Source organism: Ostrinia nubilalis, chromosome Z (genome assembly GCF_963855985.1).
Source record: "Ostrinia nubilalis chromosome Z, ilOstNubi1.1, whole genome shotgun sequence".
Classification (NCBI taxonomy): domain Eukaryota; kingdom Metazoa; phylum Arthropoda; class Insecta; order Lepidoptera; family Crambidae; genus Ostrinia; species Ostrinia nubilalis.
The window spans coordinates 14,361,789-14,378,983 of record NC_087119.1 but is presented as its reverse complement, the minus strand read 5'-3'; the positions used below and the strand labels follow the sequence as shown (position 1 = coordinate 14,378,983).

Genomic DNA, 17,195 nt, shown 5'->3' with positions numbered 1-17,195 from the left:
GCACCCGGTCCCCACCCTCCGATTCCAAACTTCCCCGAAGGATTTACAACCACTGACATGAAATTGACGGTCCATCAGGCCAAGAAGTACCATATTGGCAATTAATTAATTGGCACTCGGCAATTGTCGCTAGTTATTGTGACGAAAATGACCTGCCCAATTGAACTGACTATTCAAACTAACTCCACGTGCAAAATGGTTTAATACTCAACGAGTTACATGTCTCAGCACCGACCATCCTGCGCTGGTTGAATTTAGTACTGACCATGATTGCACTATACTTACCAAGATAAATGCTCCCAGCATAGCAGCCTCTAAAAGTAATACAGAGCGCCCAAGGAAGCAAGCAGTTCATCAAAATATCCACCGGTATTAGTTTCCAGGTAAACCGCAAATAATTTGAGACGAAAGTCTCAAAATCGAATAAAGTATTACCCCCACCTCTGACCTACCCTTATTTTTTTTCTGTGCCTCATGAGGCTATCCAGGAGATTTCAATAACAATAAAACCTTCAATTGTTTTTGAATTGTTTGCTCCTGTTCCAGTGGCCGGCTCTACTAAATAATTTTGACAGAGACATTTTACAATGTGACCAGGTAAATGTGTATAACTTTTTTATTGCTACTAGGGAGCATCATAATCATTCTGTCCAGACTGCAACACCACGTTTTGACTTCAGTTACGTTAATTTGCATTTCCATTGGTCACTAATCTTCTTAATATTGTTTGGAATGGCATGTATTTGAGCGGTGGGTCAGGACTACACCAGTCCTGGTGAGTCCTTGGTCCCACCATAGACCCTCAATAGCGCATTCGATCGGTCGAGTTCGAGTCAAGTACCTTAGCGTAGACCTTGTCCCGTTTATTTTACAAGTTCCGATTTGGCATTGTTAAATTCGTAGTTTGCAAGATAATAGTTTTTTCGTATAGAAGCATAAAGTTCACGTAGCGTAGACCGTAGAGCTTGGTAGAGTAAAGTCCGCGTCACGAGAAACGAAAAATTTTAGTGTCTGTCTAATATTAACAACTGAAATTACACTCAAAATACAAATTTCTAATTTTAACCAAACTTGATTTAGTATGTAATATTGTAAGACCAACATGGACTTGATTTCAGTGGTTTTGCTCCAAACTCTACGGAGCGTGTTCAATAATAGCATACTTACAGAAATCGAAACAAAATTACCATTTATAAACAAACTAGTTCACACCGCCGGGATTTTTTCTTTTGTACTTTTTGTTAATGTTTCATCTGAATTAGTTTTTCATAAAATCAGGGAAACCATTCGGCAGAATGTAGCTTCTCGTGGCGCTGACTTTAGTGTAGCGGGCAGCGGGCCGGCGGCAGCAGCGACCTCCGGCCTCGCACGCGCTTGTTTTAATCACTTTTATTTGTGGTTGCTTGCAGTACCAGCTGTTTTCCGGGCGTACGTAAAGAGAATTTGATTAACGTTAGAGCGCGTAGCGTAAACGGAGCGAGTTGGCGCTAGCGACGCACCACCGGCCCGCCGGCCCGCCCGCCGGTCCCGGCAGGCCTCTGCGCCCGACGCGCGTCGACGCCATGCGCACCTATTATCCTCACTTATTACATGAGCTTCTATCTTTAAAACAATTAAGTCCAAATTATTTAACGCAATATCCTTCTCAGTAGCAGTACGGTTAGTGTATGCATCGGCCTAAATGCAGGAATAGATGCGTTATGACATGAACAACTAAAGTAGAACTGACAAAATGACACTGTTTTAAGATTTGAAGTTTATAAGAATGCAATGCATGTTGACTGTCGATACACCAAATTTTTTTGTTTACATTACTTTCGTTTCTCAAACTCGATCATGCTTGAATGACTCGATAACTCGTAGCTGCTCTATGACAGTGAAGGGTACAGATAAAGACAGGGCTTGTCCTGTATTAGCTTTTGGGAACCTTCGTAATTCAACTCCAATAGTTAGTACTATTTTAATGTATCAATTTGATATTTTTCTGTTTCTTTATCTAAATAGTATTAATTTAGTACTATTTCGTAGAGTTGTCAGATCTTTGTGTACTTATTGTGATTTTTGTAGTTGAACTGAACTAATTTCTTAAAATCATCACAGGTCATTACTGTTATTTACATGTACCCTTCAAAACAATATTTCCGACAACATTCTGGAAATATGTAAAGACCTAAGTCCGTGTTACTATACGATTTCAGAACAGCAGCTTAGCCTTTTTACATTATTATTTTCAGGCAATTTCAGGAGAGGTGAGATCGCGACGAGCACGTCGTTATATCGCCACGATTTGTTGATTATTGCGGCGATATGCCTTGTGCACGTCGCGATCTCAGCTCACCAACGATCGCCGGACAAATAGCTAGTGCGAAAAGGCTCTAAACTTAAAATAGGTATCAAGTCATTTCAACAATTTCATTCAGCACCCCTTCACGAAACTTACGTCGCTTGTCGTGCACTAAGTTTTAAAATTCTAAGAACAAAATGACTCTACCTAGAGAAGGACGATCGATGGACACGAGATACGAGCTGACTATCTACCCTCATGTTTCTCCCTAAACTGTGGTACTTTGTAGACATCGTAAAGCTAATACATTATTCAAAATCTTGAGGGAATCATAACTATGATTGAATTATTTAGGTACCCGTTACATTACACCATAAGCGAAGTCAAATTACCGGGCTCTGGGCCTGTTCCATTAATGTAATTGAAGTTACTTAGCAACACCATCATTTGTTAAGAGTTTATGAAAACTTTCGTCCATGACTCAGTGATCTATTCCTACTCTTGCGCTGACGTCATTGCCTATACGCATTATGCAATATGGGTCAGGAACTAAAATTATAACTTTTATTACTCATTGTGGGAACGTAACGATTTTATGAACTTCGACGTGCGGTGAATGTGTCAATCCGTACTTAAAAGATGCCAAATGCTAATAAATTGTATAAGTATCTATTTTACTTAGGATGTAAATTAATAATAATATGAAACTATTTTATTTGAATTTGAAATAAGATGATACGATATTATTTTATTCAGGAACAAAGTGCCTATTGTTTTTAAAATAGAATATTTATTAACATACTTAGTCTTTTGGAGAATATTGAGTGATATTGATTTGGATTATGCGACTTTTTTAAATATCATAAATCATCGTGTGAATGATGAATTTAGATAATAAATGGGATGTTGCCGTCGAAGCGGCTTTGCGAACGAAGGCACTATAAAATAATTTGAAATTAAACTCATCGTTAGGCAAAGAAAAGTAAATGGGCGTGGCGGGATATTAAACAATACTTTGACCACGATTTACCACATGTCATGCATATCAAATCTTGAAAAAAAAAACTGAACCCATTTAGACCTACCCGTAGCCTATGTGGAACGGTATATTTTTGAAAATATTTTGAAGTACCAAACTGTTGTTGAAGAAACTAGCATGGTATCACTCTATACACTTAAACCTCCTCTATGAGTGAGTAGGCACTCACCAAGGAAGTGCACAATGTAGGTAATTCTTTAGACTGCATGGTGCAAGGTGTTGCGAACAACATCACGAATGAGCTAATGAGCAAGTACCTGTTTTATAACAAATCAAATACAGTTTACAATCCGACTGTACGAGTAAGTCGTGAAAAATATACGTTTTGTTGATATTTGTGAAAAGTTTATTCAAATTTTAAAAAGATTGTTCGTCATTAAAAAAGTAGAATTATTAGGTACTTACTTATCTCTATAAATTTTATCAAAATGTTTGATTTTATGTCGTTACATATTATATACAGAGCATTTAAAGATATAAAAATACGAATTGAAAAGAAAAGAACATATTTTAAAAAACATATTTAAAAAAATATTTATGATTGTTGAACAACAGCTTCTGTATTTTTATATAGCATGGAGCACACACTCATTGAAATGGTATCTACGTATCTTTAAGGAAGTCCAGAAAGTGAGAAGTAGAGATAAGCCATTAGAGGTTGAGATAAGGCGATAGGTATTCTACGTCTATGGAAGTATAAAATATATATTAAGTATTTATATTGATGTTGTAAACTTGTCCTGAAGAACCTTTGCCTTTATTGTTGCTATTATAATATCTTATAAAATGTACACATATTTTATAGTCTATTATATGTATCATAAGTCAAATTAACCTGATTTTCTTTAAATGAATTACATAATTTATAAAATCTATCAACTTATAGCACTGTAAGTGAATGTGATGTAGGATAGTGGAGTGTAGGTATGACTGGAGAAAGAATGCTTAAAGATCGGAGTCGCCTACTGACGAGGAGGTGAAAAATAAAATGTAACTTGCAAACTAACTATCGTTTACATGGAAATCATAACTTAAAGGCATGTGTGTCTTCGTGAAAAAGAAAAGTAAGCTGGACAGTTTGATATTATTTTGATTTGTAACCTTGCCCACCTCACCTTATCGCATCGTTGCAATCGACCACTCAAGTATCTTGCATTCACTCTTCTACGGGTTGTGGCGTTTGCTCAGTGTTAGGTAACTGATATTATTGTGTGTGCCCTAAAACTTATATTCAAATTTACCTTTTAAAATGTTTACTCGATGTGATTCTAAGGTATACCTATACTAAACCTTCCTACTGTAACTTATCTAGATTAAAATATATTAGCATTTTATCAAATATTGTGCTATCTTGTGATCTCTCTGTGAAATTAGAACTTCTCTAACTTGACTTCATAATATAGATAAGATAATATGATATTCGACAATACTTTTATAGGCTCTTTCTAATTCCTTACCGCTTAATATGTATGAAATTCTTCACAAAAAGACTTTTAGGCTATTGTGGTTGAGCTTACAATCGGGTTGACTATAGATATTTACTGTTTTTAATCATTCTACCCCTGTTAAATATTGGAAATGTTGCCTTACATTTAATTTGTACTGAATTAAAGTGTCGACTCGAATACATTCGGAACAACAGACTTCGGTCATTCATTTACTTACTATTATTTGAAAGTTCTAACATATCATTCTAAGATCTTCTACTCTCACTGTATCCCTACATTTCCTATAAAATTTTCGATTTAATGGATGGAAACATATTAATATAGTAGTAGAAGAACGATCCACTCATAAAATTGAAAACGATTTATAAAATACAAAGTTATTCTGCATGTGAATGTTAATGTCAAGTGAATATTAATCCACTCTTAATTGCATAGATTTTAAAAATACTTATTCAACAATATCATATTATATGTAATGTTAACACACAGTTTATGTAACTTAATGATTGTAATCACATATTTAACAACTTGAGATAATTACATATTTCAGTAGAATGGATGTTATTATTAATTATATTAAATGTTATCACACACAGGCGATTTAATCATAGATGAATAGTAAATATTAAACTGGAAAGTTAGACGTATTATAATTACGTATAATTATGTTATCCATTGTCGTTCTATTTATGTATACGTGGGCATTGTAGAAAATTAAAGATATAATAAACAAGTAAAATATTACAATGTTGTTTCATTTGCTTAACCTAACCCCGCTTTCCTTATTTTTAGCAAATCACGTCATGATCTATTCCATTGCTATGTACCTACTTACTATACTTATTTTTATTTATTTTATGGGTGCATTGAATCAAACTTACCTAACCTATTAAAATACTAGCTTTTGCCCGCGCCTTCACCAGTGTGAAATTAATTGTGTCACAGATCATTACTAAATAAATAGCCTAAATAGTTATTATTTATAAACAATAATTCTGTAGTTTCATCAAAATCCGTTCAGTGTGCTTACCATGAGTTTACGTTAGGTGTGCTCGCTAGCGACTGCGTAAAAAAATGACATTTAAATGTATGACATATTGTGCAGCGCCCCCTAGCGGCTACTTTCAAGAAATAAAATCTTCATAAAGTTTTTTGACGTTCTCGCTAGCGAGCACACCTAACGTAAACTCATGGTAAGCACACAGTAGTGTTTGCGTGAAAAAGTAACAAACTTAGCCTACCTAGGTACATCCATTTCATTCTTACCAACTTTCACATTTATAATATTACTTGTAGTAAGGTAAGTAATATTATTACAGGATAATAGTATGTAGTATGTGCGTACGGTTAGGACGATGTTTCAGACTCCTCAGATTGTCTCTGCTGTCTGTTCTGGGTTCGAATCCTAGTGAGGGTAACAACCGGCCAGGCTTCCCTGTTGTAATATAAAAATAACCGCAACCTTTCATCGGCTGGTATCTCATTAGTAGCCAGGACTTGTGCAGCCCAATGTAGACCTCTAAATGAGTACAGAAGTAGGTATACTAAAGGCGTAAGACCGAAGTTTAAGTGACTTGCCTAACCCAGAAGGGTTCGTGATCGCGATGCAAGCCCAGTTACTAAAATAGGTAGGGTAAGTGCGCTAGTTTTCGTCCAATTATCGGAGTTGCCAACTTTGTGATGCGAAATGAATATCTTAAAATACCCTTACTCATATGTATCATATGTCATTTTAATCCTTATATAGTCTACTTTACGTTAATATTATATGACAATAAGTAAATATCACGGGTTTTTTTATAAAAAATATTTTATGCAAAAGAGGCGATTTCACTAGTTTTCGTCCAAAAAAATCAGTTTTCGTCGTAGTGTACGCTAGTTTTCGACCATTGTGTAGAAACAAGGGTGCAGTTGAATTATTAACTTAAAACCAATTCTACAATACAGTAACTATGGATTGTGGTATATCATTTGAAAGGTAATTATGTTAGCTTTCAAATGATATCAAAAAGATTTAAATAAGTTTCTTACCTAAATTTAGGAAAATATTGCAATAGGTCGAAGGACAAATGGACGAAAACTAATCTACAGAAATAGCTAATTTTGTTTTTCGTCCACCCCAGTGCTTGCTCATGACGTCATGGACGAAAACACAACAACGTTTAAAGCTGTTTTTTGTTTTCGTCCACATCTTTTTAACGGTTTTTATGGGTTTATCACTGTTAAAAAGTGGACGTAAACTAAAATGTTTAAATATTCAATCTTGCGGTGACCAGAAGGCTGAGGAGGAAAGTGAAGGGGTTCTTACACTAAATTCCCTACTACTTGGCCAGCGTCTAAGCCTCGTCATTCAACGCGGAAACGCTGCCAGCCTTCTGGGCACCGCTAACCTCAATGACGGATCTGGACTAAGTTATAACTTATAACGTAATCCAACTTATAAGTAAGTAGTGGAATTGAATGAAACTTGTATTAAAATGTATATCCATTAAGGAGAACCACTTCAAGGTATAGGGTTATTAATCGTCAACAGGTTATTTTGCCAAAATAGCTAGATAGGAATCGAAGAAAAAGAAGCCTTACTTATTACAACTGATTCGTGTACTTTTCCTCTTACGAGTATTTAGTCTCCCCGCAGACCACAGACTTTCTGTCACTGTTAATCCATATTATGGACGTGTATGAAAATGCGCACATTACATCGGTCGATTCTTCATGCCTACTAACTTGAAGTTGACCCAACTATCGGTAGTCTCATGTTAATAATTATCTCAGAAATATTGGTCAATATCTCAATTGCATTTATGTATATCTGATTTTCAGTACCCAGAGCACGAATACCTTACATATCGTTCTCGCTGTTTTTTACGAGATGTTTGGTACGAGTATGTTTACCTAAACATGAAAATCGTTATTATTTTTGCATGTTCGATTCATCATCAACAACAGCCCACTACTGGACTATGATACTATGATTCACTTGAACATAAATTACTTAAGAGTTTATTATCTACATAATATTATTGTTTTGTCTCATTGTACATACCTAAATATTGATCAAGATATATGGAAAGCCTATTGGGAATAATTTCCACCCTGTAATACTTGAGTTTTGTTATAGTAAATATACAATGTACTACTCGTAGTACTAATAATAGGGTACTAACTAGTACTAGTACATGTAGGTATATTTGTTTCAGTAAAAATAAAACCAGTTTGTGGATTTTTTAATTTTTTATTTACGACAACTGCTGATTAACAGCTTTCCATGCTCTTAAAGTCCGCTACAATGTTATGTAATACAAGAGTGTGAGTTGCACCACCTTACTTTATCTATTAGCTTTACTTACTATCAAAAGTATGGAAACAACACCTTATTAGGTTTCCGTAGTTCTGATAAGGAACCCTTATTTATAGTTTAGTCATGTGGGTTTAGCGTGGAGACTGTTGGCACTAGAGAGCTGTACTTTTGTGGAGGTATTTATCTTAATTATGCCGACAAAACTGTACAATATATATTTTTTAATATTTTATTTTAAGGTAGCTTCACTACAAGTAACATGGGGATGCAATTTTTTTTTCATCGTCCACCCACTTACCCACCCCATCGTGTGGGGTATTATGAAATAGGTCTTTAAAAATTCCACAGGGGTTGCTAATGCCCGTTATCACCTTCAATCTCTAGAGAGAGAGGGAGAGAGAGTGAGTATTAAACTAAACAGTAAATTTTTGTTCGAGTAGGGTGTCCCTGTCCCCCCTCTAAAAACTAAACTATTTGCTTTTCAAGCCATCAATCTGGAAAAAAATCATGATAATCGGCCGGAATGTCAGCCGTTAGGTGTAGTGGTTCGGAACGGACTACTGCTGAGTGGTCGCGGGTTCGATTCCCGGACGGGCAGAAATTGAAATGATAAATTTTCATTTCTGTGACGGGTCTGGGTGTTACTATGTATTTTTAAAAGTAGGTATATAAGTTGTATATCCATTAGAGTAATTGGTGTAGGGTAATCCAACAGTGATTGGACACCGGATAGTTATTAGACAGTTATTACAAAATTTCTTACCTTATAAAAAATCCTTATAAGAACATTAAAAGTGTCTTTAGATGAAATAATTGCTTGCTTCTATAAAATATAAAATATATTGTGGTAACGACGGGTAACTACGGAAACCTGTACTGCGCGTAACACGTTAAACTTTACCCACTTGGCCGGTTTTATTATTTAGTTACTTGCTTTCAGCCCGCGGCTTCGCCCGCGTGGAATTTTGTCTGTCACAGAAAAACTTTATCGCGCGCGTCCCTGTTTCAAAAACCGGGATAAAAACTGTCCTATGTCCTTTCCCGGGACTCAAACTATCTCCATGCCAAATTTCATCAAAATCCGTTCAGTGGTTTAGGCGTGAAAGCAAGACAGACAGACAGAGTTATCTCGCATTTATAATATTAGTATAGATTAGTAATTTAGTTCTTAAGATAGCTCAGAACAAATGAGGTGATTCCATATTTGTGCTCGCGAGTGTATACATAACCGGTGGTTTTGTATGGAATTTGACAGACATCTCACGTTTGTTACAGTTAAAGTAAGATGGTGCAACCCAGCCTTAAGAATCTACTTCTGTGAACATCGATATTGTAATACATTATATCAAGACAGAAACAACGATAAAGTTGACACCTATTAATAAGTAAGTTATGTTAGTTCCGTATCATCATTTCCTTCAACCGGCCACTTCAATAAGTCACACCAATGTAAACTTAAAAAGAGAAGAGCTAGGCTTGCTGTTTTCGGAAACATTATGTACTGACGACAGCAAATCAAGTTAAACACTGTGGCATCTCAAGGCCCTAAGGCTGTGGGCTCCTGTAAACGCCGTAGGCAGCGTCACAATGCTAACTATAGAAATATATTGTTGTGATTCTCTTTCATTTGTTAACGTCGGCGCATGGACACTATGGACGTCGATTGGAATGTTTGACTCTGACGTAAATAGCGTTTAATAGGAGACCATAGCCTAAGAGAACACCATGGCGGCGCCACAGTCGCGCCACCAAGTTCTACAGTTATATGGAAGGTATTTCACCTGGTATCAGCTTGGTTTGCGTAACCAACCAACAGGCAACCGAGAACGTAGCTTTTAGGTATATTTAGTAGATCAAGACACCACCACCGCGCCGCCACATTGCGTTCTAATGAAATTGGGCCGTTGTAAAGGCCACAGCAGACATGCTACTTTTAGCATCGGCGATCGACGATTGTGCTTCTGTATCGACGCAGCATCGCGATTTCGCGACTTCTTGCGTTCGGAATCGCGCGTTTTAGCGACTACTGTCAAGCTTCCGAAAAACGACTCAATCGCCGCGGTTGACGTTTTAAGTGTGCGGTGTGGAATGTGTGGTCGCTGCATTTAGCTTCTAAAAAGCGGTTAAATCGCCGCTCGCCGATACTGAAAGTAGCAAGTATGCTGTGGCTCTAATAGGTGCTATTTATGTGTATGTAGAAACAAGATGTTTTCTCTCATATGCTGTCGAACGTACACCAACCAATTGCTTCATGACCCATTTATTTTCTTTATTACAAGCATTGTCATACAATTATGTAGAATTTCTTATATCGACGGTGAAATGACAATACCTCCTAACTAAAATTTTTAAAGAAATCGATTTTCTTGATACAATAAGCTTAAAATTTAATTTCGCGTGGACTTTTTCCATTCGAAATTTTTCTCCTAACTGATATTTCTTTTTAGATAGCAATAAAACTTGATGGAAATAGCTGCTATATGCGCAAGTAATATTTCCATATTATTTCTATCTCCTAAAAACCAAAAAAATAAATGCACTTTGGAGGTATTGTCACTTCACCGTCGATGTGCGTCATATCAAAGATATACAAATAAAATTATCATCATCATCATTATCATTATGATGATGCAAAAAATTATAAAATTGATGATTCGATGAAATTATATTAAATTAAAAGTAAAATAAATAGACTCAATCGCATTTCGGTAAAATGAATAAGGTTAATTCTTTAAAATTCAGTTAGATGTTTCATGTGGAAATGGATGTGAACTTAATTTGACAAAACTTGATTGCCGTCTGATATCATTTTAAAATTGAATTTTATCGTTAGAAACTTTTAGTTGTACATATGTAGTTGTTTCTTTTTTCTAAAAACCATGCCTAGTTAAATTGAAATACTGCGTTGATGAATAGTGAAGCAATTTCTTTGGCATTAAAATATCATTTGTAAGAATAAAATCCATGTTTAACGATTGTCTAAAGGTGAGTATAGACTAGAGCATTTCTTTATAATATCGCTTTCTTGCGAACGATTCCATACAGGTAAAATGTACGACGTTTGGTTCGTGACAGGGTGATACACTAGACATTTCACAGAGCAGCTCGTTATTCTGTTACAAGTAATAGTCAAACGATTCTGAAACGGCAAGTGGCAAAAATCGAAATAACCTAGTATTGGTAGTAGCGCCCTCCTGTCAATGTCGTAGCTGGGACGGTTCAATGTTGGACAACTATAAATGCTCCAGTCTATACTCACCTTAATAAATGGGTCTAGATTCAAACTGGTTGATTGTTGAAATCCTTTTAGCACATACACATAGACTTCTATGAAACTCTTAATAAAATCAAGGAAAATGATAATTCGATAACCAACAGATTGTACAACAAAAAAACTATGCAAGAAGGAACACTTTCTTTTTAAAGTAATGAATAAAAACGAAAAATAAAGAGTACAGACAACAGCACATCAAGCTAAGCACCGTGGCATCTCATAGTCATAATAGGTGTTATTTTGCAACCAACACGTATAGTCTGAGGTGCTGTTGACTGCACTTTAACAAAAAAACATATTATACCATAATATGTGTCATTATGTAATATAAGTTTATAAAGTATATTAACTGTTCAGTCTCAGTTGTTTATTTTTATATTTACATCCCAATCCCAAGCTTTGCTGGGTTGGTATGGTCTACGGTCAGCGCTGGCCTTCTCAAGGAGCACAACCGACGTAGGTACCATATTATAATTTTACCAACAATACAAAATAACCGAACTACGTTTATTTATTGAATAAATAAATCAATAATTTAGAAAAAGTTACGGTTTTGATAATCGATCTGTTTGAGACGTTAGTAGACTTCACAGTCGCACGCGTTCCCTCTGCCTTATTTTATTTTTTAATAAAAATTTAGAAAATTAAATGAAAAATACTATAGGGAGATGAAAATAAGTATAACCGTTAGAAAAATGTGACGTTACTGTTCCTTCTTACAACGCCATGCCCGCTAAATATTATACCATAATTATGATTACATCTTAAATTATTATATCTTAATACCCCTTAGTTTTGTGTAGAAGATACCCCATTTTATCCGAAAAATGAAATCTTTTGCTGGAGTGGATGATTGCTTATAACAATAAATTAAAAGCAAATTTTGATTTTGAATGCAGCAGCAAAAGTACTAATTTAACCCCATTTGTTTACAAAAATAAAAGTTAAATGATTCGTCTACACAAGTCAAAGAGGATGATTAATTACTACACACCAATGTTGAAACATCGTCCAACTTATGTATTAAGTTGAATATGTAAGTAGATGATACATGTTTTAAAATCTATTGAAACATTAATAATAATGATGAAAATATCCTCTAAGCTAATTACTTTTGATTATAATAACATCCAATTATTGTGTGTTTACTATTAAAAACATCAATCGGTTATGTGAGCTACTATTTATGGATTTGCACATTTAGATAAAAGGATAAAACTATGTAACATCAACTTAGATTAATAAAACAAAAAGGGAAGATATGGTATGCGCTTACATTGATATTGAAAAAACTAGGCCCTGAAGACATGGCGGGTGCCAGTGATAGATTAGTGAACTAAGACGTTTTTTAAGTTTAAAGTTATACGTCGTGCCCGCTCTAGAATGGCAATAGAAAAGTCAGGTAATTGCCTTCTTTGAAAAAGTCGTATTAAATAGCTCTCATATTAAAGGACTACTTGCGCCATTTTAACATGCAATAATGCGCCTACAACGCATAACCTGTCTATCTTTTTGGTATGTCATGCCCAGCCATAAAGGCTGATATACACGTATTAAGTAGATAACTAAATTTTAACTTGATTTATCTGTCAAATTGGTGGGCGGGGCTTGTCACTTGACACGTTTTGACAAGCAGTTTGATAGTAAACAAGAGCTTGACATTTGGAATTAAGTTAAAAATTTGTTACGATGCATTTTGATCACTTAAAATTTAGTTAAATACTTAATCTAGCCAATCAGTCTTTAGAGTGGGGACACTTCCGAAACGCCTATGACCTTAGATTAATAAAACCTAGATAGATAGTCAGTGCACGAAAGGTGAGGCAGATTTTAGTAAGCCAGAATGGCTTACTCGTAAACGTCACATGAACTGTCAAAGTGAAAAATTGGTAAACACGTCCGACGACTTTTAATTAATTAAGACGGTTTGTGCTGTGAAAGGGTGTCTAAATACATCAGAAAAACTAAAGAAAGTGACCAGTGTTACATTTCATAAGTAAGTACTACGATTCGACGCGTATTTTGCTTGAATTTGGCTTTCAAAAATTAAATACGGGAATGATACCAGTAACAAGAAAATTTATTTCCCAATTGTTCGCCGTACAAATACACTTCCTTTTTTATGAAATCGAGACTTTTCAGTCGATTTATCTTATTGTAATTAGGTAGGTACTTTGAATTCAATAAATAAGTAAGTACATGATGCGTTTTGTTTTTGTTAGTTATAAAATAATTAAAAACGTATTAAAAATTTCCCTACTTTCGGGAAAATCGCCTTCACTGTCTACACTCCCCAACAAAATTGACACTAATGACATAAGATTTTTGCCTCACTCTTGACGAAGCGTTTGTATGAAGACTATCCATCTAGGTTTTATTAACCCATTAGAGGTCAAACACAAAGTACTAATATATTTTCAAAATTTTCTTTATTTTCATATTGAAATCAGAGCAAAAAAACACAAAATACAAGAAAATGCTGAAAAAAAGTTGTTTTCATGAAATTACAGGGGTGTACTCAATTGGGTACAATGACCTCCTAAGTATGCTAATTTTCAAAATGTGCCTTTTCGACCAAAAATGTTTTAAGGGACTTCTTAAACTGCCAACGCACTGTTGAATGACAGAGAACATACCCCAGATCTTTTTCAGTTTTTATGGGATATTTTCCAACACCATTTTGAAGGAAAACCATAAACTATGGGTACAGCCGGGCTAAATTCTCTTCATCTAGTGACCAGTAAAGTACAATGCACTGTCTCTCGAGGTAGCTTGTGGTACTCAGATAGTACCAAAACCCGTAAATAGGGCTTTATAGGAATCCCATGTGTATTGTGTTGATTGGATACTGATATGATTATAGCCAATAGAAATATCATAATGATAATGAAAAGTATCATAGTTATCTATTGGATATAAAAATATTGTCAGTATTTTTTTTTTTCAAATACTGTGCAAGTTTGAGGCCCTTCAGCTCTTCATAAAATATAGCAAACTTATCACCACAGACTTCAGGATTGAAGAATTACGACTTTTGATTGGGTGCGGATTCAGAGCGGATTTGTGGGAACCTAACGTCTTCTTTTTCACGCCAGCGGTTCATTATCGCTGTCGTCCTATAAACTGCCTTTGCTGCCACTATCCCCTCTGGTCATAAATACCCTTTAGTACGTCTTATGGTATGAAACACGCCGCCATATCGTCTTTTTCAGTCAACGCACTTGTATCAGGTGGTACAATTATTAGCCAAAATATATTCATCGTCAATAACTATCCTGTAAATGGCTCCAATAATTTATTCAAGCCCCTTTTAGGTCTTTTGACCTGTAAAATGTTACAAAAAAGCAAAAAATAAATACAGTTTTTTTACTTACGCATGTTGTCATTGTACCCAACCGAGTACAGTAACTTTTACATGACCCTAGTTTTATTTGAGATGTAAATATTATATTATATTGTGCTTCATAACTTACTCTGATATGTATTCTAAAGTAATTAAATAAAAAAATCAAGTTATGAGCAGTAATTGTTATAAAAAACTTAAAAATTAAACACCTACCTCCACTACGTTTCAGTGACACAACTTCAACTGATACTTTTTATCAAAAAAAGTCCCACTACCCACGTAATTCTTGTCAATATACTTTAATAGTGTCATAATGACGTAAAATAACAAGTCAACCCGTGTTAATTTTGTGAGATTTGCAATTGACACGTAAAAATATAGCTGTACCCATTTGAGTACAGTGACCTCTAATGGGTTAATCTAAGCCTATGACATATCTTCCCTTTTTGTTTTAATCTAAAAATATCAATCATTTAAATTAAGCTTAAAATTTTTTTTTGAAGAATCATACCAAAAAAAATATTAAAACCGAACCGTCATTTTAATACAATAATATGTAAACAAATAAGTAATGATGAAAGTTTCAGGGGCACTATATTGATTGAAATAACATAAAAAACACACTCTAGAAAAAAATAAGAGCAGCTAAACATGAGAAGTATAAATTGAGTAAAATAGACAGTAATTCCAGACGACACAATATTTAAAACTGGTTATACATCAATTAGTTAAATCTTCGGCTAAATGAGTATATGTTGGCAAACTACATAATATTAAATATGATGAAAATGGGTAGTTGACACCAATGACCAATAAATTCCATGACACTACTCCTTTTTTAACACTTCAATGTAGTTCCGAAAACAGAGTAAGATTTAGTTTTAGATGTTTATTTAAATTTTTAGTAGCTTTGAAATTGATACATTGTTAGTCACCAGTTCGCGAACTCCGATGACTATTTATAACCCGATTGTCCATACAAAATGTATGGGAGATCTACCTACATGTTTTTAAAATTAGATTCGTCGTAACCGCTCTAGAATGGCAATAGAAAAGTCAGGTAATTGCCCGCTTTGCATTTAGTCGGGCACGATTGGATGCCGCGGATGTCACAATACTAGAGAGAGAGAGAGAACTACTTACGTCACCTTAAAATACAAATGTAGGCGCATAACCTGTCTAGTCTATCTTTTTTGTATGTCATTGTGGGAGAATAGCGTTTTAACTGTTCATGCAATGCAGCTACAATATGTTGATTGACTGGTATGTCAACTACCCTATTAATGAATATTAAAAACTACCTAATTGCAATACAATTGAAAACTGCTCGGTAATATGAACCAAGCGCGTATAAGCAACCTGTGAATCTAAGATTATATTTTATGTTCCAGCGACAGTACCGTAGCGTAGGCAATTCAAACTCCATTTTCATTGTTGCTGCATTCAGGGCTTTCGTTCCTGCTTGACCTGAAACAAATATAAAACATTATTAATGAGGAGTTTGTCAAATTTGACCAAAATTTAGTCGAGTCTGCACCGGTTTATTTAGTCGAGTGCACAGAAAAAATACAATCACTTGTAAACTGCACTCGACCAAAGTGTGAACGGTTTTGGTCAGTTACTGACACCAAATTACTCGACTAAGTGCGCAAACTTAGTTTAGGTATCATGCTTGGGCTTTGGGCTCCGGTTGACATCTCCGGGTTTCAGTGGGTTGGCCCCACCTTTAGTGAGTAAGCGGGGAGAGTCCCACATAACCCACTGGCCGTCCCCATAGACCAGTAACAGCAAAGCGTTTCCCGACGTTAAAATATAAGGTATCGTGTTTGGTCTAACCTTTCAGCTAAGTGATAAGACTAGTGCGTAAGCTTAGTTCAGGCACAGGTCACCACCACCGTCGGATGGGATTGGCCCCGTAGTCCCGGCTAATCCCATCGGCGCCCCCCGTTGCGTTCCGTCTTGGTCGTCTTTAGTACCCAAGGCGCCGACCACTATGCGGCAGAGGGAACACCCCAAGTTTTTAGTGGGTTCGAGGCCCACATAACCTGTCGCCCCCCTTCGGTAGGTATGGACAAGTCATTTTCTTGGGTCTAAAAAAGGAAGCGGGCGGCGGAGGCGAAGCGCGCCGGGTCGTAGTCGTCGGAGGTGGCGGCGCGCGCGCGAGCCAGTTCGCGCATGTGCTCGCGGAGGCCGCGGTGACGTGCTAAGACTAGTGAGTAAGCTTCAGGTGTCGTGCTCGGCCTGACCTTCCATTAGGCTGCAGGAAGCGGGCGGCGGAGGCGAAGCGCGCCGGGTCGTAGTCGTCGGAGGTGGCGGCGCGCGCGCGTGCCAGTTCGCGCATGTGCTAAGTGCTAAGACTAGTGAGTAAACTTTAGGTATCGTGCTTGGTCTGACCTTCCATTAGGCTGCAGGAAGCGGGCGGCGGAGGCGAAGCGCGCCGGGTCGTAGTCGTCGGAGGTGGCGGCGCGCGCGCGAGCCAGTTCGCGCATGTGCTAAGTGCTAA

The 17,195-nt window shown here is 36.2% G+C and overlaps 1 protein-coding gene and 1 long non-coding RNA gene across 2 annotated transcripts in view; one reads left to right on the top strand and one right to left on the bottom strand.

Moving 5' to 3' along the window:
* Nucleotides 1-1,436, top strand: part of LOC135087112 (SCY1-like protein 2) — a 41,881-nt gene extending 40,445 nt beyond the window's left edge. The window contains exon 12 of the mRNA XM_063981950.1: nucleotides 1,410-1,436. Coding sequence (XP_063838020.1) covers nucleotides 1,410-1,436 — 27 coding nt within the window. The remainder of the gene's footprint in view (nucleotides 1-1,409) is intronic.
* A 6,550-nt stretch (nucleotides 1,437-7,986) lies between these two features.
* LOC135086610 (uncharacterized) lies at nucleotides 7,987-17,024 on the bottom strand. The gene is made up of 2 exons (XR_010260544.1): nucleotides 16,939-17,024; nucleotides 7,987-16,159 (listed from the first exon to the last, which is right to left on the bottom strand). It is a non-coding gene; the product is annotated as an uncharacterized LOC135086610 (long non-coding RNA).
* Nucleotides 17,025-17,195: the final 171 nt, after the last annotated feature.